This window comes from Chlorocebus sabaeus, chromosome 8, assembly GCF_047675955.1.
Source record: "Chlorocebus sabaeus isolate Y175 chromosome 8, mChlSab1.0.hap1, whole genome shotgun sequence".
In the NCBI taxonomy this organism is placed as follows: domain Eukaryota; kingdom Metazoa; phylum Chordata; class Mammalia; order Primates; family Cercopithecidae; genus Chlorocebus; species Chlorocebus sabaeus.
In genome coordinates, this window is record NC_132911.1 from 136,376,647 (window position 1) to 136,401,381 (window position 24,735).

General features: G+C 35.9%; 1 protein-coding gene across 4 annotated transcripts in view; it reads right to left on the reverse strand.

Annotated features, from left to right (window-relative positions):
* The window catches only part of DNAAF11 (dynein axonemal assembly factor 11), a 95,792-nt gene that overhangs the window by 49,330 nt on the left and 21,727 nt on the right, over positions 1-24,735 (reverse strand). For all 4 annotated transcript variants that reach the window (XM_073018364.1, XM_073018363.1, XM_073018362.1 and 1 more), the window contains exons 4-6: positions 13,560-13,732; positions 8,204-8,427; positions 1,447-1,629 (exon numbers count right to left, since the gene is read on the reverse strand). In XM_073018364.1, coding sequence (XP_072874465.1) covers positions 1,447-1,629; positions 8,204-8,427; positions 13,560-13,732 — 580 coding nt within the window. The remainder of the gene's footprint in view (positions 1-1,446; positions 1,630-8,203; positions 8,428-13,559; positions 13,733-24,735) is intronic.

Sequence of the window (24,735 nt, forward strand, 5' to 3'; positions counted from 1 at the left end):
CTCAGTGTAAAGCAGATCAGAGTTAGGAATAAAAGATTTCTTTTGTCCCTGCTTACACCCAGTTAATAAAAATGGCAACACAATCAGAGGCAAACATCTCAGGGACTCACTGGATTGGGAAGTCTAAGGTGTCCAAAACCTAGAGACTCAGATCTCCATCCAATTCAGCCTTACTTTATTAGGTGTCAGGGAGTAAAAAAAATTCTCCTTATTTCAGGCTCAATACATAATAGATTAGATATTATTTATATATACCCACTGATATATAAATATAACATATGTGTGTATGAGTATATATGTAAGAAATATTTCACATTCTATAAACATGTAGAACTTCCATTTCAAAGGGCTCTTGAGTCTGCAGAGCACTTTCACATGTATGGATGGGCTCATCTGATTTTCTTAACGGTACAGTGGGGTAGGTAAGACAGGCATGATAATCCCTGTTTAGCAGACGAAGAACCAGATGAGGAGAAGTTAGGTACTTGCCAACATCACACAGAGGGTAATAGTGGAGTCAGGACATGCATACATAATCTTATTCAATGCTCTTCCCAAAGGGCTGTGTGGTCCCTTAGTGTGAAAATCACCCACGTTTTACAAACAAGTATTTTAGATAAAATTTGATTTTTGATTGTTATACCTCCCTGTATTTCTAATTAATGAAAATTTTATGAAAGCAGCTGAGATTTCAAATCTTTTTTACTTCTCCTTTCTTGCTTTTAGTTGTTAATCACAGAGAGAGAGATTGTGTTTCGTTTCACTTGAGGCATTGCCATGTAGATTACTATATTTCAGGGCTAATTTATCACTTTCTCAAGCTCATGAATAATAAATATTCCCATAAGTTATGTATTTTACACACTAGACTTCAGCAATGACACGAAATGGAATGACACAAAATCTGTTTTTGAAAAATCTACTCTGAAGATAATAGCATAAAAATCCTAGTTTCTAACAAATCATCAAATTATAGATAAACAATTCAAAAGTGAAATCATAGTGTTAAATGTCGAAGAAAGTTGTATTAGGAAAATAAAATGTCTAATAAAACTAATTTCCAATTCTTCACTTTGCAAATTAATAGAACAGACTCAAAAAGGAGCCCATTCATTCCACAAAATGAACTTTTTCTAGACTAGAAATACTAATGTATTAGTGTACCCTAATACACTATTATTGGGTATATTAAAAGTTGTAAAAAGCTAAAGACATACAAAAAATCTCTACCTAAAATGTCATAATTCATGATGTTCTAAAGAAGGTACTTTGATATTAATGAATGTAAGCCAATACAATTCAACAAAAAGCTATACTTAGAAAAAACAAAATCTATATATGAGTGCTAAAGGTTTAACACAAATAATGGGTTAAAAAAAAAGGCAATCATGAAAATATAGTTCATAAGTGGCTACTGCTTCCCTCTCAAAGGAAAGAATGAAATACCTTAATTTTTCCTGATTTTTCCGTTGTTTTTCCATGTGTCTAAGAGTTTCCAATCTCGATTCAGGAGTAAATAAGCAGGGCTTATTCCAGAATTCCAAGTCATCTTCACTGTTATCTAATTTCTTTGTGTTGTGTTCCTCTGTGTCTGGTGCCTGTAGGTGGTCTTTGCTCTCTAAAGAGGAACTAGGAAAAACAGAGCACTTAAGAACAATAATGGATTCATGAGCTTCATCCTTAATGCTGGCCCTTTAATATCTACACAGTTTTCTTATGTGATCTTCTTACCTTTGAATGACAAAGTGACTCTGAAACACAGTCTATCCAGGCCTGGTTACCCTGGCCTGGATATGTAGTGAGATCAACCCAAGGCTGTTAACATTCATTACATTGAAAGATTGAATAGGGCAGGCCTTCATCCTCTATCATCAGGAATATTGAGGTAATCAGATTCCAGGGTTCACAGACCTGACTGCTAAGGATCACCTGGGGAGCTTTATAAAAAGTACAGATTCCTGGGCTCTCATCAGAAAGCCTATTCAGTAGATCTGAAGTAGTTCTGAAGTAGTAGATCTGAAGCCTGGGAATCTGTGTTTTATATTTTGCAGGAGATTCTGATGATCAGACAAGCAGTCACCCCACCTCTAATCTCGTACCTGTCAATTACACTCTCCACACTACTCCCAGAGGGACTTTTCTAGCAGGCAAATTGGATCATATTATTTCTAGGTTTTTTAATGACTCTCTTATCTCCAAAATTCGCTTGTGGGACATATGACACTTTTTATAGTATGGCCTGTACCTAGTTTATTTTTCATGGATAACTTCTGATTATGTAGCTTTATATCAGAGAATTAAACAATGTCTCTATATGTCATCAGATGGGTATTATGTGAGATAGTCAACATTTGTTCAACATGGATCCCAAAAATATTTACTGAGCATCTTCTGTTGTGCCAGACACCAGAGATACAATCCTGGCCTACACAAACCATGACGCTACTTTCAGGGAGATTCTATTCTTGTGGCAAGAAAATGACATCATTCAAGCAATAAACATTAGGTATAGTCTCTCTCCCCTTACCTCTCCCTAGAATAGACAGTTTATTAGATGACATTAAATGAAAAAAATTACATGATGCCTTTAATACCAACTATAGAAAATAGTAGGTACTCAATATATGTTGGGTTTTGTTATTGAATGAGGTGACAAGAAAGGCTCCTTTAGTTATCTTCAAACTAAAGACATTTTCTTCATTTTGACAATATCTTTTCAAATATATTTTCTTTATCTCGAAAATATTGTGAAAGATATTTTTCAAAGGGATGAACCAAAAATACTAGAACATGAAATTTAAGTAGCATCAATAGAATATATAGTAAAATTCTGCTGTCTTTACAGATACAATGCAACTAAATATTTTAATAAGCAAAATAATGCAGATTGTTGAAAATAAATAAATTGTTTTGCTATACAGCTACAGTTCTTTATGGTATTGAAAGAATAATCTATGAAGGGTATCTATAATATTCTACAATATTCTAGATAATTGCCACTGAAATAATTGGTTCCATTCTCATTTAACCATTTAAATTATATTTTTCCTGGAAAGTGACGAATTGGTTAAATCTGGCCTTTTGCAATCTAAAACAATAATTATAAAAACATAAAAATAACAGTACTTAAGAAAAATTATCAGAGATATGAGCTAAATAACATAAGTCTCCAAGGCAAAATACATATAAATGTGTGTAGCTGGTTGATGAAACAAAGTGAGCTCATTAGTGTATGATCAAAAAAACTTTCTCTTCAACCACTGCCTTCAAACCTGCTCTCTCAGAACTCTCTACTCATCCATGAGCAGATCCCACAGCTCTATAGTCACTTTTAAGAACAGGATAATCTCAGCTAAACATTCACTTTCAGATACTAAAGGGTCTAAAGTTTAAATAAAAGTTCAGACCTAGGTTTCAAATCGAAGCCATTCCCTCCTTCTCCAACCCATTCTCTCTCCTGGCCCTGTTTCAGATTGGGATGTGCATGGGAAGAGGGACACCCTCTCCTACTTTTCATTGTCATTCATTCCTTCCTCTGAATCCCATACCACTGGGCATCTTAGGTTCAGAGGCTTCCTGCCTTCAGAATTTGGGACCTGGGAAGATGAATGAGGAGAAGAAGGTGAACATCTCTTATATGACCACTCCTATTATAACCTGGCTATTGCTACCCTCGCTGGGACCAATATCCAGATACTGACTTTCTTTTCCTGCAAGCACTTTTGTCATTCTTGGAGACACTACAAGAACCCTCCAAGTGTACTGTTCACTGTTGAGGTGGTCAATATACTTCCTGGCTCCTTTTGTGATAACTCCCCAGCTTCTGCCATTGATAATCCACCCCTTAGTTTCTTATTGCTGCTGTCCTATTGGACAGCATCTCTGCAAGACAGCTCAAATCCAGCTCTTCTACCATGTCTACTTGGTCTATACAATATTCGCAAATCCTGGCTGGGTGCGGTGGCTCACGCCTGTAATCCCAGCACTTTGGGAGGCTGAGGTGGGCACATCACGAGGTCAGGAGTGAGAGACTAGCCTGACCAACATGGTGAAATCCATCTCTACTAAAGATACAAAAATTACTCAGGCATGGTGGCACACACCTGTAATCCCAGCTACTCAGGAGGCTGAGGCAGGAGAATCGCTTGAACCCAGGAGGCAGAGGTTGCAGTGAGCTGAGATCGCATCATTGCACTCCAGCCTAGGAGACACAGTAAGACTCTGTCTGGGAGGAAAAAAAAAAAAAAAAAAAAGATATTCACAAAATCCTTGCCATATGAAGTGTGAGCTGTTGCCATTAATACCTTTTTCCCTGATCCCTCTGCTCCAGGTCACTTTCTATCTTTTCAATTCTCCAGGCTGGAGGCAGGCTCTACCTAGTCAAGAGTTAAATGTTCATCTCCCTTTCTTGCAGCCTCTGATTCTCTGTAGTATTTCTTCTTGAAGCCTTGAGAGGGAAATAATCTCCTACTCCTCACCAACTAATTCAATGATTCAGGATTTCAATGATTCTCATCCAGAATGTCTATGTTTCTGTTCAAATAGGCTAAATAGGGTGAGAATGGTGAAGACTTAAGGATCAGCCAGGTCTATGGGGGAGGCAAGAAGGCACCTGCAAGAAACCACACTGTAAACTTCTACTAAAATACAAGGAACAGATCATTTTAACTTTTGTAAACTTTTAGAAGCCAAGGATAGTAAATTATCTCCAAGATATTGTATGTGCCTATTACATAACTTTGATGCAAAACAGCAGGAAAAAAATACAATGAGACAAGGATATCATAGCATAAACTCACTTATGAACACAGGTTCAAATATTAAAATAAGATATTAGCAAAATCAATGGAGCAATGCATTAGCAAATAATCATGGACAAAGGATGTCTATCCCAGAAATTCAAGGATGGTTTAACATTAGAAATTCTATTAATGTAATTCAACACAGTAACAGAAAAACACTATTATCTCAATAAATTTGGAGAAAGCATTTAATAAAAATCAATATAATGCATGTGATGATAAAAGCTCTTCATCAACTGAGAATAGAAGGAAGCTTACTTAACAAGACCCAAAAACCCATAGCAAACATTATACTTAATGATGAGAAATTGCAAACATTCTTTTTAAAGTCAGAAACAAGATACAGATACCCATTCTTAACACTACTATTCCACTCCATACTGGAGACCTTTGCAGGCAACATGAAGAAAATAAAGTAGAAGGAGAGGGATTGGAAAACAATTTTCAAGTTACTGCTTACAAACAATGTATTTTTCCAGTTAGAAAATGCAGGATTGCCTCTTTCATAAAGGTTAGCAAGATTAACACAATATCAGTATACAGAAATAATTTGTCCCTTTAAATATCAGCAAAACCAATTACATCTATTTTTAAAATCTCATTCTACAAGATACTTAGAAATAGAGACAATGAAAGATGGTTTAAGACTTTCATAGTGAAAATTTAAAACCTCATTGAATGACTCAGAAGAAGGTCTAAGTAAATAGAGCTCTTCTAAAGTTCAGCAAGGAAAGAATCAATGTCATGAAGATGCCAACTTTCCCCCAATTAACATACAAATTAAATGCAATTTCAATCAAAATTCCACTAGGGATTTTTAAGGAATTTGATTAGCAGCGGATTCTAAAACTCATACAGACAAGTAAGGAACTAAAAATAGCCAAGATAACTTTGAAAAATGAGAATATCTCCTACCAAATATCAAGATATGCTATAAATCTATACAAACTAAAACCAGGTAGAAGTGCTCCTATGGAACAGTCTAGAGAACTCAGAGATGAACCCATGAATACATGGTTTGAAGGGATTAGTAAGGGTGGCATTTCAGATCAGTGGGAAAAGAATAGCACCTTAATAAATGATACAGAGACAATTAGCTACCCATATGAAAAACTATTAGTACCCTACCCTATACATTGGCAAAGGTTAATTCCAGATAAAAAGATACAAACAGATATGGTACTGGGAAAAAGCAGCATTCCATAAACAAGACAAAAATGTACAAATAAGTTTAACAGGCCGGGCGCGGTGGCTCACGCCTGTAATCCCAGCACTTTGGGAGGCCGAGGCGGGCGGATCACAAGGTTAGGAGATCGAGACCATGGCGAAACCCCGTCTCTACTAAAAATAGAAAAAATTAGCCGGGCGCAGTGGCGGGCGCCTGTAGTACCAGCTCCTCGGGAGGCTGAGGCAGGAGAATGGCGTGAACCCGGGAGGCGGAGCTTGCAGTGAGCCGAGATTGCGCCACTGCACTCCAGCCTGGGCGATAGAGCGAGACTCCGTCTCAAAAAAAAAAAAAAAAAAAAAAAAAAAAAGTTTAACTACATTAATATTTTTAAACTTCATAAAACACAAGCACTTATAATTAAACACAAGTCACAGACTGGGAGAAGACACTTGTAAAGCACATAACCACCAAAGAATATATTTTTTATTTGTATCCAGAATATAAAAGAACTATCAATAAGAAAAAAACTTAACAACTTATTTAAAACAAGTAGGGGACTTGAATAGAGGATAGCTGAATAACCAATAAACATATAAAAGATATTTAAAATATTCAAATTCACTAGTAACTATAGAAATGCAAATTAAATTTTTTAAAAATAGAGGATACTATATACTATGCAACACACTTGAGTGGCCAATATTTTAAAATATATTATCCAGTATTGGCAAAGATTGAAAACTCCTGTATATTGATATATTAGTATAAATTATTACAAGTACTCTAGAAAACAATTTGGCAATATGTATAAAGTTGAAAAGATGTCACGATTGTTGTAGCAATGCCATTGCTAAATACCCTGAAGAAATTTTCATACCTGAACAAGGGGACAAGGGCAACATTGCTTGAATATCTCAACAAATGTTCAACATGGATTCAAGAAATATTTATTGGGCATCTTCTGTTGTGCCAGGCACCAGAGATACAGCCCTGGCCAAGATAGATCATGATGCTACTTTTAGGAGATCTTATTCTTGTGAGAATTGGAAATGGGAATAGGGAAAACAATGTGCATGGCCAGCCAAAGAGGGATGGCTGTGTCCAGGTTGACCGGGTGGCATCACTAGAAGGATCGCATGTGTTGTTGGAGCTGCTGCACCTTCTGATTGGTCAGGGCAAGTGAAATACTAGCTATTAACTATTTTGAATATTACCTCTAGGATAAGTTATAATTTATTCATCCAACTGGATATTATTCTATACTTAAAATGAATTAGTTTTACATGTCTTCATATGCATAAATCTCAACAACATAATGTTGCATGAAAAGCAAAGCTATAGAAAGATATCATTCATGGTAAACACACATACTCAAACTACTATTGTTTGAGGAGGCATACTTGTGAAATAAAGGTATTAAAAATATGAATGAATCAATATATATCAAATACACACCAGTTTCAGGATAGCAGATGCCACCAGGATGAAGAGAGGAATGGGATGAAGGGGAAATACTTAAGGAGCTTCTACACTCTTAATGATATTTTATTTCTTATTTAAAAAAAGATCCAAAGCAAACATACAAACTATTGTCATTTATTAAATGTAGGTAGTAGAACTACAAGCTGCCTATATAACTATTTTCAAACATTTATGTACATCTGAAATACTTTATAAGTATTATTTCCCCAATTTTAAGGGATTCTGTTATCTAAATGCCTTATACTTTAACTATGGAATCAAATCAACTGACTATAGTTGCAATTCACTTAAAATAAACAAACATGAGAATTTTAATTTAAAAAAGTTATTAATCACATTAAAAATGTATTCAGTATATAATTAAGGAAACAATGTATGATACAATTAGAATTATTCAAATTATAATAATGTGATTTGTATTTAACCTTTCTAAAATACTCCTAGTTTGTAAATCAAAGTACACCTGTTAATTCACCTTTTCTGTACATATTTTATGGATTTTTCTGAGAATAAATTTTAGATGGAAATTAAAGTTGCTAGTTTAAAAAGGAATTTTTCCCCCAAGGAAAGAAAGCCTTACAGAATTGTCACAAGCAATGGGATGCTCATATTCTTCCATCCAAAATTCACATCATATTTTATTCTTCAAATTAATCCGGAATATAAGTGTACTGCAAAGAACTTGAAAAGAGAATACAGTTTGCTGCTTTTAACAAAAGTTGACTAGAAAGTAAACTAATAATTTACATACAGAGTAGCATTGATGTCTGTGTACCAACGTCCGTCAAAGCCTGCGTTACTTCTCTTGTCTTCATTTTTATCCTCTTCTTGGTGTTTCCTCTGAGCCTCTTCCTTGAGTTTGGCTCGTTTAAGACAGTGATCTTTTTCCTGCTCTCTGATTTGTGGTTCAATTACTGAATACTCCTGCAATGCCTTAATCCTTTCTGAAGGCTCTATTTCTTTACCATCCAACCACTTAAACAAAAAACAGTAAATATAGTACAATTGTTCAAAAGTAGTAGTGTGAATCAGCCCCAGGTTGATTTTGATTAGAACTTTTGAAACTTAGAAATAATAATACACCACAGTGATAGAGAATTAAAACAATATAATTAATGGGAACTATCAGAACATTGTTCTAAATCAATGTTTATTTCATACAATTTACACAGTTTTAAAAATACCTTTACTGGTAATAATAATGATTAGGTTTTCTGTTAAAAATGATAATTAATATAAACTCTCAAAATATTTTATGTTAATTTTATAATTGCTCACTATGTCAAAAATGTCAATGCTTAAGTCAAATCATAGCTTCAAAGTACAACAATGGCACTTCTCAAAAGCTCTCTACAGAAAAAAAAAAAGGCCTTGAATACTATGCATGACTGGGCTCTAATACCAATGAGCCCATGTTTCACCCTTAGCAAGATAGATAGGCTATTGTTACAGCATTGTTTACATCTGATACTTCAATTATGATTTTCCAAAGTAAAATATTAAAATAAAAGTGTCAATTAAAACCTAAAATGTTAGAGCTAACAGTTTAAAGATACCTATTTATCTACCCAGCCTTATTCTGCAAAATGAGGTGAGGTATTTAGGAAGGGGTGGTTGGAAGATAATGGTTCCCCAAGAATGTCCATGTTCTAATCTCCATGAATGTTACCTTACATGGCAAAAGGGGCTTTACAGGTTTGATTAGGTTAAGGATCTTGGATGATCAGGGTGATTCTTGTAAGGACCACAGAGGTCCTTATAAGTACGAGAGAGAGACATGAGTGTCAGAGTTAGGGAGAGATGTAAAGTTGGCATACTGATGTCTTTGGGGATGGAGGAAGAGGCCATGAGCCTAAAAATGCAGGTAGCCTCTATAAGCTGAAAGGAGCAAAGTAAGGGATTCTCTCCTAGAGCCTGAAGAAAGAATAGCCCTGCCAACACCTTGATTTTAGCCCAGTGAAACCATTTCAGGCTTTTGATCTCCAGAATCATAAGGTAATACATTTCTATTAAGTCACTAAATTTGTCTCAATTTGTTACAGCAGCAATAAGAAACATATAAAAGGGGAAAAATACACAGAAAGATTTAGTAAAATACAAATTAAAAAATTATTAGAATCAGTTGAATTATAGGTCAAAATTATTTAGAGATTTGGTAAAAAGGTAATTCCAAATATGCTTTGGTCATAAGAACTCATATGGTTGCTATAGATGGGCTGCAGATTTGGTTCCGAGCTTCTTGGCAGCCAAAGTGAAAGAGAAAAACATAATTAGTTACACAATTTTCATGGTCTTTAAGGAAAAAATACAGTTTGTAGCTTCCCTCTAACATGCGGCTCTAAAACACATTTCTAGCACAGAGTTTCATAATGGAGACCTTGAGAGATGTCAGGCATTGTTTCTCCAGAAATATGTCCATACAGTCACAGGTTTCATAGGGCTGTTTCTTGTAGTATCCTTCAATAAAGGTATCCTCATACCATTATGTATGAGGCCATAATGATAAACCCAATGCAATAAAACCTATTATTTAAGGCATTAAGTAATTGTAGTCCACATACTTAATCTGATCTAGTTTAATACAGGGTTGGGATCAAATCAATTTGGAAATTTTGGGATAAATGAAATTTACTTATTTTGTAAGTATATATAAGTAAATACACTAATATAAATATATGAATCAACATAATTATAAATATATATATAATTAATACTATATAAATACAGCACTTTCATAAATTTCCGTTAAGTCATCCAATGTGTAGTACTTTGTTATATTAATTTATATAGTATAATTTATATATAAATATATATTAACATAAATACATTATATATAACTGTGTATTATAATAAGCTAGAAAACTCTAGCTTATTATAGATAATTTCTTTCAACTGGGATTTTTTCCCAACAGAACCCTGGGGAGCAAGGTGATCTTTTCTTCCTTGTAATTGAAGTACATTGATTGATTGATTGATTGATTGATTTCTGTCTTATAAACGGTTTAAGCCTATTTTGACTTAATTAGCACTACTATTCCTAAAAGGCTATGACAACTGAATCCTCTGTCACTTTACTAACAGGAGGCGAAAGACCTCATATTAATAACTAATGACAAATTTGGGACTTTACCCCAGCACCTATTCTAGGAACCTCACTTTTTTAGCGATTTCTTTTAGTCTTTGAAATTGGCCCACATTTCCTTCAGGCCAGAATCACGTCTGAGTTTAGAAGGCCTAAGAATCATAGATTCAGTTTTAAGCTGAGTGTTTCTTTATCTTTCTTCACCCAGGATTCCTGCAGCACAAAGGTGGAGTGTCCACACTTATTGATAATAACTGTGCAAGTGCTGAAGCAGAGAAAGGGACACTAAGATGTATTGAAGGCCTCACAGAACTCCCTTGAAGTAGGAATTATGATCCCACTATACATCAGTAAAATGAGGCACGCAATTCACAGGCAGTGGAAGCAGGTGTCAGACCTTGGTTTGTCTGCTAACAAATCTGTTTCCCACTGCACTGCAGGGTCTACCTACTTCTGGAGTGGCTCAGACACTGGGAAGAAAATCCTTGAAAAGGGCTGACTCTCCTCACACCTCTTCTATGTGAGTATCTAAAATAACTACTCTGCTGTTATGGGCAGAATTGACAAAAAAAGATGTTGAAGTCCTAACCCCCAGTAGCTCAAATCATGGACTTTTTGGCAACAGGGTCATTATGGATGTAATTCCTTGAGACGAAATCATCCTGAAGCAGGTGGGCCCCAAGCCAATATAACTGGTGTCTTTATAAAGAGAGAGCCCTGTGAAGAGGAAGGCAGAGACCCTCCGGGTAATGTGTCTACAAGCTCAAGAATGCCAAAGATTGGCCGGCAAGTTAGCAGAAGCTAGGAGGGAGGCATGGAGCAGATTCTCCCTTGCAGCCCCTGGAAGGAACCAACCCCATCAACATCTTGAACTGGAACGTCTGGCCTTCAGAGCTATAAGATGACATGTTTCTGTTGTTTAAGCCATCTAGTTTGCAGTACTTTGTTACAGCAGCCCTAGGAAAATAATACATTTATTAACACAATTCCTTTCAAGCAGCTCACAAGCTGTCAATGAAATGGTAATTAAGATTCTATAGTATATCAAACTATTTTAAAATATTAATAAATATATGAATGCTATTTTTCAAAAAGGGGTTGTTTTCTATTGAAGCAGTTGATTTGGAGAAGTCTTTCTGAAAGGAAAGACTTGATCCAAAGCCTGTAATTTAACCCAGAGAGAAGCAGTGAGTGTGGGTATAGTGTGAATGGCGGAGGCATCAAGGTCGGACTCATGTAGGTTCAAATCCCACTGGTGTCACTTGCCAGATGTATCAGCCTAAACAAGCAGCATTAACTCCCCGAGCTCTGAATGCACCTAATTGTCTCCCTGATTGGGTCTGGGAGGATCAGAAACACTGTGCACAAAGTACCTGGCACAACTTCTCACCCTGTCTGCGGCAGCCATATGATGGCTCTCACACCTCTAGCCTGACCAGGCTCAGCTGCGGCACTGCCACAGGCTCAGCTGTGGTGACCATGAGGACTCCTGGACCCTTAGCCCTTCCAAGGGCATGGCTCACAGCATTACACTACAAGACCTAGTTCTATGATAGTCTGGGTCTCATCAGTTCATTTTCTAGGAAATCACTGTATAATAATGATCAGTTTAGGTTACATATGAGACAATTTATTATTTATTCTATATTCAATTACCTGAATCAAGGTAATTAAAATTAGATTAATTTTTCTAATTTTAGATTTTCTAATTTTAATTTTTCAGATTAAAATTTCTCTTAATCTGAGAAATTTTACATTAGAAGAAATGTATTCCATTAATCCAGCAGTTAGCAGTCTCTTGACTGCAGAGAACACAGAAGTCTAAGAAACAAGTATCCTTTGAGAACTGAAAAAATGCCTGTTGCACAGGCGATGTATCCATGCATTCTCTTTCCAGGAACATGGAGCCACATGCAGGCTGGGAACTCTTGGAATTACATGAAACTTAACATTGCTATTTTAATATTCTCTGTTGCATGATTTCTCAAGAAATAATATTTTTTCCTCAGTTCTAAAATTATTCGATTGGGGGGATATGGTATAAGAGTAACATAAACAGTCGTAGTTGTCAAATGAGGTCCCTGCACCAGCAGCAGCACTTACAGATTTTGTTAGAAATGTGAAATCTCAGGCCCCATGTCAGACCTGACCCAGAAACCCTGGGGGGAGGAGCACAGCAGTCTGTGTTTTGAAAAGGCCTCCACGTGTTCTATGCACACCAAAGACTGTGAACTTGCCGGGCACAGCAGTTCACGCCTGTAATCCCAGCACTTTGGGAGGCCGAGGCAGGTGGATCACCTGAGGTCAGGAGTTCAAGACTAGCCTGGCCAACATAGTGAAATCTCATCTCTACTAAAAATACAAAAGTAGGCGGGTGTGGTGGCACATGCCTGTAATCCCAGCTACTTGGGAAGCTGAGGCAGGAGAATCACTTGAACCTGGGAGGCGTAGGTTGCAGTGAACTGAGATCATGCCATTGTATTCCAGCCTGCGCAAGAAGAGAACAAGAGCGAAACTCCTTCTCAAAAAAAAAAAAAAAAAGAAAGAAAGAAAAATTTAAAAAAGACTGTGAACCACTGCTACAGAGAAAATGTTAAGAAAAAGCAATGATAAAAAATAATAATTATAAAAGCACAGTAGCTTAAGACTATGTAATACAAAGGTACATAGCTGTAGCTACTTCTAAAACCCTAAGCTTTTGGTTTGCTACAAGTAATAATGAATTCTAATCAGTAATGATGAATGTTCTTTGTAACTATGATTTGAACTCATTGAGAAAAAGTCAAATTAAGTTCTGTATGTTTTGGATGAGAAAGGTGAAAAATATGCAATTTATTTTTCAGGGATTTATTAAAACTATTCAAACAATATTAAAGGTCTAGCCATTCAGATAATTACTTTGGGCTCTTTGGAATATTCCATTATCTGAAACAACACATTCATTGTTGCTGCAAGTAAAGCAGGAATTATTATAGTTGCTCATGCTCATTTCTCTGTGATTTCTGCACCATTAAAATAACCATACCTTTAATTGTGGAAGAGTTGCTACCACGAACTCTCTATAGTGGTCAAAGAAAGCACATGGGTTCCCCATGAGAAAGAGCTCCTTCAGATGGATATTGTGCTTCAAGGTTTTAATGCTGCTCAGCTCTCCAATGAAATTTACAGTCAAGTCAAGTTTTGCCAGCTCTTCGCATCCTGTTGAGAAAAATAAAATGAAAACAAAGCAAATAAAGAAAAATCACAGTGGTAATAAAACATGTGTAATAGCACATAATAGAAGTAACAGCTGTAGTATTTTCAGTCTGCTGATTTATTGCATTGCTTACCATGAAGTGATTCTTCAGAAATATCAACTCAAAGGCTTCATCTTAACTCATTTTTCTATTTCTGTCTTCCCTTATTTTCACCCTCTGAGTCCTTCCAGCCAGGGGAAATCACTTTCCCTGCTCACAACAAGACTGGTTATTTTTTTTTGATTTGGTCACTATCTGGCATGAAAAAAGCAAAAGTATAAGCTGCTACTACAGTGGGTGCTACCTCAGAACAAAACTCCTACTAGACAGGGCACCTGGAACCTGTCCTCTTGAGTTTTAGCAGGTTGGTAGGACATATTTCATCTTGGAGGGTGATAGTGGAAAGTTTCTCCAAAAACAAAGGCATTTCATAAAACCAGTGCATCAGAACCAATATTTGCAAAGTCACCTAGCAGAGAGAGAATGGCTCTAAGGCCACCAAGAACTGAACTGAAGGTATTAACAAAAGTGAAGAATAAGATGTTTTGATGTTCAAAGGAGTAACAGAAAAAGGGTGAGTCACTGAAGTAGGGTTTTATAGTAAATCTGATCCATCCACCTTCATTACAGAGATAGCCAGATGCTATAGAAACTTGAATCGAATCTAAATTTGAATTTGAATTAATCCCCTCATTCACATTCCATGCAAATTTGGTGGCTAGGAGTTCAGACTTGGGAATTAGACAGATACAAGTTCAAGTGCTTCCTCTACCTCATCCTTGCTAATGTGACCTTGGGTAAGTTACAAGCTTCAGCCTGCTCATCTATAGAATTATAATAGTATTGGTACCAGAGTCAGAAGTTGTGAAAATAACATAAGATGACTCACGTAAAGCGCTTAGCATAATGCTTGCCACTGAGAGTGTCAGTAAACATGAGCTATGATTAGAATAGCTCAATGAGCACTCTAATTATCATATGACTTCTTGGACAATGTACCTATAGGGAAAGAAGCAAGCACAGCTGTCTCATGAGCAGAAACCTTACAATTTCTTTCCGTGAACTAAGAAGAGTTGACCTAGTTTAGGCAGCAGCCTTTGTGGGCTTGGTTCAATATAAGATTATCTCTCACTATGACTGCCTCATGCCTGTGGGATTAACATGGCAGATTTTGCAACCTCCAATGTCTAGAAAGCCTTCCCCAGCTAATACCCCAGGTCCACCTTGTTCTGCATTTATTTCTTCAAAGTTCTACACACCTTTCCATTATGATTCCGTATTATCTATTTTTTTGTAATTTTTCTGTGGCTATATAATTTAGAGTGAATTTCAGTTTCTGATAGATTAATGTCATCAATATGAATTTGATTTGGATTGGTTTACAGCTATGCAACTGTGTCACCTTTGGTGAGGTTTCCTCATTTCTGAAGGCTATATAATGGAATCAACTTCATTAAATGATGGTGTTCCCTCCCTGTTCCCTTATTCTATCCCCTGACTCAATCTTGTCCAGAATTTCATGTTTTCTTCTTATTAAGTCAGACCCCAAGCCAATCTCCTCCAAATAAGCAACCTCTATCTTAGAACTTTCAGATGTATGACCTCACTCTATATCCATCTATCCATTCATTCATCCACCCACGCGGGAGTTGCAGGGTGCCTGCTACATAGATGTTGCTAAGCAAGGTCTTTAGAATAAACTGATTAAAAAAAAAAAAATCATAGTCCCTGAGTTCACACTTATGTCTAACATAGAGAAAATATAAAAAGAGAAAAAAAATACAAGGAAAAAAAATTAAATGTGCAAACACAGAATCCAGAAGTAGGCAATGCCCATTAGACATTGAAAGCTACCCTAAACCTATATTCATTGGTTCTTTTTCAATTCCCATTCATTGCTCAACCCATTGTTCCTGGCATTCTATAAGATCTGCTTCTCTAAAGGTGACCAAGGACCATGATATTAGCAGTCTAATCGACCTTCTTCAACCCACTTTTCACTAGAACAATCTGCTGCATATGGCACAATTATTCATGAATTATCTCTTAAAATTCTCAGCCGTCTTGGTAACAGTGATACTACTCTCTTCTTGTTCTCCTTATAATGTAGTCTGTTCTTCTTCATCTCTTTTATAAACTTCTCTATCCCTTCAATAGTGATATACCCCAGAGTTCCACCCTTGACCCAGTATTTTCTATCATCATCTTCTTGATGACAACAGTCATGGTTATTGGTTTAACTAACCCCAGATTCTGATGATTTCCAAATGATAACCCACTATCTGAATATCATACTCCTATTTTCAAATGTCTGCAAAACATATTACATTCAACATGTTCAAATGGAATTCTCCCTATTTCTTCTTATTCTCTATTCCTCAACACAGCTTCTCTGCCTTGTTTATGTCTAAACTCTTTCAATACCATGACTATTTTGGTTTTAGACATGAATTTGATACATCTAAGGGTCAAGTCATAAATTTAAAAGTTAAATTACTCTCTTAACTACTTCATGTCATTAGCCAAGCCCCAGAGACCTTAACTCCTAAATTTTATCATATACTTCCTGTCTACTATAATCTTATCCATACCCCAGGTTCTTATCACCTTTTGCAATGAAATATGGTAATAATCTCCTTCATATACTTATTTCAAGAATATAAACAGTTTGAAAGAAGGAAAGAACAGATAAAAGTAGGAAAAGAAAAGAGGAATCTGGAACTTCTTGATGTACCACTAAGCAAGAAAGTACTCAAAGAAAGATAAGAACATTTTAAAATGTCAGAAGAGTCTACTTGGAAGGGCTTCTGTAGCCAAACCTGGGACATTGTGATCATTAAACTAAATAATGGTAGTAACATAATTCGTTGAACGAAACAGGAATCCATGAGTCTATGCCAATATAAGAAATACGAATAAATTGGGGGAGAAGGCAAAGTTTTTTCTTAAAGAAGAATGTCATCTAATAAATATAAAAAGAATGATGGAATGAAAACAAGTCATTAGAATGTTAAAACCAGTGCATGAAAGTATGATGAGGAATAGGATATCTACATAATGTTCAAGTATCTTCCCACAAATTACTCATTGGTTAAAAGTGAAATATAGTAATGTTACAGTAGAGAAACCTGGTAGACGCTGTCTTTTCTTTGGTTCTTTTTATGGCAATCAGATACTCTCTAACACACATATTGTTTCATTTTAATTTTGTATACATCCTTTGTCATATTTGATGTTTTTCTTTTTTGTTTGAGTGTTTATGACCTCTCTTCCCCATTAGAATTTAAGCTCCATGGAGAAGGGAAGATTGACTTGTTAATTACTTTATTTCCCACACGTAAAAGATTCCTTGGCATAAGATAGAAGGTCAAGAAATACTTGTAGAAGGAATGAAGAGATGGGAGGAGGAAGAGAGGGGAGGAGAAAAGAAAGAATGAGAAAGACAAAGAAGGAAAATGGGTAAGTGCAGCAGATAAGTCAACAGATAGATTAGTTAGTTGGCTCAGGTGAAAACTAAAGGAAAGACAACTTTAAAGATAATTGAGCAACTGAGGGGAAAAATGGAATTGACAAGACTGAGTGTAGGTGACTATTATAGTTGGACATTAAATTCTAGTAAATATAATTACATGATATAAAATAAATAAGCATATGTAGGAAGAGACTCAATGTAGAAAAATGGTTAAGCAAACTCTAATACATCTATTCAATGTTTAATGTTATAAGTACATCTAAAATGATGGTTATGAAAACTATCACAGCATGGAAGAGGAGAGCTCATGATATAATGAAAATGGAAAAAGCAAGATATAACATCACCCATGCGCCAAAATTACAACAATGTAAAAGGCAGAAAAATAAATATAGCAAAATGATAATAGCAATGGTGGAATTAAGATTAAACATCATTCTGTTTTTCAAAATTTTGCAACATGGTTATAGTTGGGAATTTTTTACAGTATACAAATAGATAAAATACATAAAACTGACAGAAAACTAAGATATAAGTTAGCATAGTTTTCTCAAATGTGGTAAGTATGCTCCAGGTACATAACAAGCTTATTAACTACATGGCTAATATTTATTTGCTGTTGACTATATTAAGCTCTTCCATATACAGTATCTTATTCAATCCTAACATCATGCCTATGAGAGAAATATCACAATTACTATCTTTATTTGAAGGTCAGATAGCTCAGTGTGGGCACTTGGCTCCGAGATGCCCATCATTATGTGCACGCATGCCATTTCTCATGGAGAGATGGCATCGAATCCTTCACCTTCTCTCTGCACTGGGGCTGGCCCCACGGACTTGCCTGACCAACAGACTGGGGCACCACTGAAGCTCTGGGGCTGCCTAGATGTCTGAAATGCTCACACTGGAAGGACTGCCCTACAAACAATTGCTCTGGGACATGTCAGAAGCCAGATCAAGTGTCTGGCTACCTTTACTCCACCACACTCTGAGACCCTGAGCCACCTGGAGAATCGTAAAGCAGTGAGAGAGAACGAAACCTGCTTCTGTGGAAAGAAACACGCCCAGAAGCGGCGCCAGATGGTAACTGAAGCAACCATCTTGGAGGTGGATCCTCCAGCAACGGCTGCTTCTGGGATCTATCTGGCAATAGACACTTGCAACTGCAATGCAATTGAGCTAAGGAATTACCAAAATTTACACAGCTCCTAAATGGATGAGTTGGGATTTGGACCCAGGTTGGCCCACCTGAAAAGATTCTCTGAACTGATATGTTAGAGCAGCGGTGTCCACCCTTTTTGGCACCAGGGACTGGTTACACGGAAGACCATTTTTCCACGGATGGTGGGGTGGGATGGTTTCGGGATGAAACTGTCTCACCTCAGATCATCAGGCATTAGTTAAGTTCTCATAGGAGCACGCAACCTCCATCCCTTGCAAGATTAGCTCACAATAGGGCTCTGCTCCTATGAGGATCTAAAGCAGCGGTTCCTCGGACAGGAGGTGGAGCTCAGACACTACCCCCTTCTTGGCCCACTGCTCCCCTCCTGCTGTGCGGTGGCTTCCTAACAGGCCAGAGGTATCGGTCCTCTGCCAGGGTTTGGGGACCCCGGTGCTACAGAGTTTCTTTGCCAGTGTTAGCTATTTATTACTAAAATATCATCATCATCTTCATCTTAAAATTCTCAAGCTACAATTCTGTGGAACACATATTTGAGTCTGTAAGTAAAAGCAGTTGTCACCAGCCAGCAGAGGTGTGGCCCAGGACTGACCTGCCTGGAATTCATGACACAGGTGGAGACGGGCAGACCAGCTTGGAAGAAGGCAGGAGGAGGCAGGTGGGATAAGAAAGGCCAGAGATTAGATGTGGGAGAGTTGGGCAGCGAGTGTAACATCTCCTCCCAACACAGAGTTAATTCAAAAGACCAGTCCCTATAAATGGGTCCATATCCCATATTTCATTATGATTTCCTGTTGATGTTATATGAAAATACACGGAGGGTGGGTAGGAGAAAATTGAGAACCTTGTAGATGGTGTGAGAGAACAAAATCTGCATCTTCCACACTGGGAAGTCAATAGATGACATCTAAAATAGGAATATCAAGAAATAGCAGATAAGCATGATGTAAGTGCAATACTTGGGAGATAAGCATAATACTGAGTGCATTATTTAGACACTTGTAATAGAACAAGCAAGGGGAATTGCGAGTAGCTACCTCTAGGCAGTAGGACTTAGAGGTCTGAGGGGATTGACAAGGGACATAAGTATAGCACTCTGACCTTGTGAACTATTATATTACTATGCTAAAAATATTGATTGTGCAAAAGATAAATATCCAAAATGTACAAGAACAAATACATGCTTTTATATATTCTAGATTTACTATATAGGTGAAAGAAATTCATTAACTTCACATCTTCAAAAATAATAATATAAATGAAAGGTAGAAACAAAATCATTATTTCTATTAAATTAATAAAAACATGGATAATATTAAAAAGATATATCGGCAAGCCTGTGACATAAGAGTTATACCTTTCAGCATGCCGTCTGTCAATATATAAAATAGGCTTTTAAATTCTTTTTCCCTCCATTGCTAGAATTTCATCTGGGGGAAAAAAAGTCCGAGCCAAATATCTCAACTGGAAACAGAGGTAACTCGTACAATTCTGTTCAGAACAGTTATATTCATAATAACAAACATCATTAAAAACACCTCCAGCACCAAACAATAAGGTTGCATTTAAAACACATCAATACACTTGATAATGCAGTTGTTGAATTATAAAAATGTAGACTCAGCCACTATATGAAGGATGTGTACAAAACTATATCTATAAATAAAACTAAGTCTATATCTCTATGTTTCTATGCTTATTTTACATTGGCAAAATGACAGATGAATTTTATAAATGTGGAAGATATATTTGGGATAAACTGACTTAAGATAGGTTAGGTGGCATTTCTTAAGTTTAATTTAGGAGGCTCCAGAAGACATTTTAATTACATTTTTCTTTCATATAAGAAAAAAGTGACATTTGAAAGATTCCAATGAGGTAAAAATGTCATATATCTTTGGATGTTGCTATAATTTTGTAGATAAAGAACCCTCCAAATGTTCATTATATTTTTCAAAGTATCAAATCGTAATGTCTACTTGGCCTACAATTAAGAAATTAAACTACGTTTGTCATCCTTAACATGAACAATTCTGCCAAACTGACCAAACTTGAGAAAATCTCGTCTCTGGAGTTCGACAGTGCTTCCTGCAGTGGAGTCCCAGCCTCTATCTCCTGTTCTGCGGAGATCCAGCTCAGTGACCCTCTGGCATCTAAAAATCATGGAAATCAACAATACTGACTGCCCAAGGTGGGTGGGGGAGCTCATGCTATGGGAAATTCCACCTCTCCTTCTAGGTTAGGGTAAGGGATGGAAAACAAAAGCATTTTATTCTACCCTGGTGAATCCCTCAACAGGAGAAAAAAAGAAACAAAACAAAACAAAACAAAAGATACTAGCTATGTTTTTGCCATCCAAGGAAAAAAAGTAAAAAAGCAAAACAACTTATTTTTTTAATTATTTTGAGATTTACTTAAGCAGGTGGGCTGAAGGTGTACCCCCATCTTCCTCCTCTGTCACCTCAAGCGCTTAAAATTAAACAAAAGTACATATTTGCCAGCAGATAGGATGCATTCTCCATTCCCCCATCCCCCTCCACCACCCTCACCAAACAATCCTACCCTACACCCAGTTCATCCGTGTTAAAGCTGGAAAGCAGAGCACAAAAAGACCTGTCCAGGTAAAAGGCAGGAGTGGGGCTGGCCTGCAGTTTGCCAAGCTCAAAAAGACAATAGTGACGATGCTGCCCTCTAGTGGTACATAAATAAAACAAATCACACAAACAGAACTCATGTGGTGTAAGAATACTTCACAAAACTAACAAGCCCTGGACAACTGAGCCAAGAGTCCCAGTTTTAATTATTTCTTTGTCATTTTAGATAGAAAATTCATTACCACAAAACATGGACATAGAGTAAATTTTGTTATTCCATTTGTTCACAGGAGAATAGGGCTGTAAAGTGTTAGCTGGGAGACAGCAATGACTCCTCTTCTAATGCAGAAAAATGCCAATGATGAAAAGGATCATCTTGATCCCAGGACTGAGGCCAGGTTTGAGGGCTTTGGTAATGGTAATTTTTTGAGAAGGAAAAATGAAAATATATGAGGCAGATTTATGTAATTGTAAATACCTAACCTTGATAATCACTGGAATATCCATTTTTACCCTAGTAGGCAAATAGGCTAAAATCTACCATGACCTAAGCACAGTCCTCCTAATTTCAGCTATTAGCAGATGGCAATGGGGTGAAGAGAACAGGTTGTCTGCCTCTATTCCATGGCCCTGCACTCTAAAGTGAAGTCTGCCAGTCAGCATGCCCCACCCACTGGCAGAGTGCACAGTGGCTCTGCCAGGCAGGCTGAGGCTGGATAGGCAAGCAGAACCTTACAACTGCAGAATAAGTCACACAAGCCACCTAATACACGAAATCCTTTGTGACTGTAATCAGACACCAAATGTTATCAGACATTTAGAGAAAAATAGCACAAGATAGAAGTCTGCAAAATAAAACAGAAAACCTCAGATGAAGAAGATAATTCAGGGGATGAAAAAAAAAATGGCAGCAAAAATTTCTAACGAGTATCTCCAAAGAGATTTAGAAGATATCTCATCCATAAAATAAGAATACACACCACAGGAACGAAATAATCAGAACATAGAAGTAAGTTCAGAAGAATAAAAAGCATGGCCAAAATTCACATACACACCATGGAATACTATGCAGCCATAAAAAAGGGTGAGTTCATGTCCTTTGCAGGGACATGGATGATGCTGGAAACCATCATTCTCAGCAAACTAACACAAGAACAGAAAACCAAACACTGCACGTTCTCACTCATAACTGGGAGTTGAAAATAAGAACACATGGACACAGGAGGGGAACATCACACACTGGGGCCTGTCGGGGGTTGGGGGGCTAGGTGAGGGAGAACATTAGGAGAAATACCTAATGTAGATGATAGGTTGATGGGTGGAGCAAACCACCATGGCATGTGTATACCTATGTAACAAACCTGCACGTTCTGCACATGTATCCCAGAACTTAAACTATAATAATAAAAAAAAGTATGGCCAAATTAAAGAGTTAATTGTAGATGGACTGAACTATAAAACGAATAGGGATGAAAAGGAAATGATTATTTGGAATTTTAATCTGGTGAAATATTTCAAAATGTACAATATCAACAGAAAAGGATTTAAATAAAAGATGCAAATTAAAAGGCACAAAAGATCAGTATAATACTACTAAAAATCCAATTGAAAGAAGTTCTTGGGGAGATTTAGAAAACACAAAAGAAAGTTATTGGAAAAGATAATAGATAGGTAGATGAATGGATAGATGGAAGAAGGAAGGGAGGAAAGAAAGAAGAAATAGTAAAAATGTAATTGTCAAAAAATAATTCTCTATCTGGGAAAACTCCCCTTCAAAAATAGAAAATAAATTAAGATATTTTTAGATAGACAAAAATGAGAGTTTTTCACTAACAGATTTATGCTACAAGAAATAGTAAAGAGTGTATTTCAGGCTGAAATGAAAAGACACTAGGGAGAAACTCAAATTCATTTAATAAAATAAGAACAATTACTAAAGGTAACTATATAAGTAAATATAAAAGACAACATAAATTCATTTTTGTTTGTACCTATTTTCTTCTGCTAAATTATTTAAAAGATGACTGCAAAAAGAAATAATTATAAATCTATGTTAATAGGCATATGATATGTGAAGACGTGATATGTGACCATAACAGCATAAATGAAGAGAGGGAAACTAAACTATACAGGAGCAAAGTCTGTATACTATTGAAATGAAGTTGGTATTAATTTAAACTAGAATTTTAATTCCCATGGAAACCACTAAAAAAACTCAAAAATACACATAAAAGAAAGAACAAGGGAATTAAAATGGTACACACAAAAATAACAAAAATGAAAACAGTAATCCAAAAACAGAACAAGTTTGACATAAGATATATAGAAAAACATTGCAAATAACAGACACAGATTCTGCCTTATTGCTAATTACATTAAGTGTAAATGGGTTAATCTCCCCAATTAAAAGGCAGAGATTGACAGGATAGATTAAAAATCAAAATATGATTCATCTATACATTATTTAAAGAGAAGCATTTTAGATTAAAAGATAGAAATAGTTGGAAAGGTAAAAGATAGGAAAAGTTATACCATACAAATGGCAACCAAAAAGAAAAAAGGGAGAGCTGGAGTGACTATATCAATACCTGACAAAATAAACTTTAAGGCAAACATTGTTACTATAGACAAAAAATGACATTTAATGATAACATCAATTCATCAAAAAGATAAAATAATTATAAACATATATGCACCTAAGAGCAGAGTCCCAAAATACATAAAGCAAAAACTGACATTATTGAAGAGAGCTAGAGACAATTCAACAATAATAGTTGGAGACATCAATAACCTGCTTTTAATAATAGATAAAACAATTAGACAGAATATCAGCAAGGAAATAGAAGAGTAGGAAAGAAAGAAACAAAAGGCTAGACCTAACACGCATATTTAGAGCATTAAACCCAAGAACAGCAGAATGTACATTCTTCTCAAATGTACACAGAACAGCCTCTAGGATAGATAAAATGTTGGGCCATAAAACAAGTCTCAATAAGCTAAAAGTAATTAAAATCAAAGAAAGTATTTATTTGATCTCAATGGAATGAAACTAGAAATCAGTAAAATAAAAAAATGTTGGAAAGTCACAAAGATGTGGAAATTAACACTGCTATATAAGTAATGGGTTAAAGAAAAAAATTGCAAAAAAAATCAGAAAATACTTTGAGATTAATTAACACAAAAGCACAACATATCAAAACAGATGCAAAAAAAATAATGCTCAGAGGAAAATTCATATAATTTTATTTATACCTCCATAAAAAAGAATGACTCAAATCAATAACCTAATTGTCTGTCTTAAGAAACTAGAAAAAAGAGAAAACACAAAGAGAAAGAAATAATAAGGATTAAAATGGAAACAAACAAAATAGAGAATATAAAACAATAGACAAAATCAACAAAATCAAAAGTTGGTTCTTTGAAAAGATTGACCAAATTGACAAACTGTTAGCTACACATTAACCAGAAAAAAAAGAGAACACTCAAATTTAGTAAATCAGGAATGACAGATAAGACTTTACTGTTGACATTAAAAAAAATGAAAAAGATGACAAGGGAGTAGTAAAAACAACTGTATGGTGAAAAATGAGCTAACCTAAGTGAAATAGACAAATTCTAGAAAGACATAACTTTCCAAAACTGAGTCAAGAAGAAACAGAAAATCTGAATAGACCTACAAGAAATAAAGAGATTAAATTAATAATCAATAAATTTTC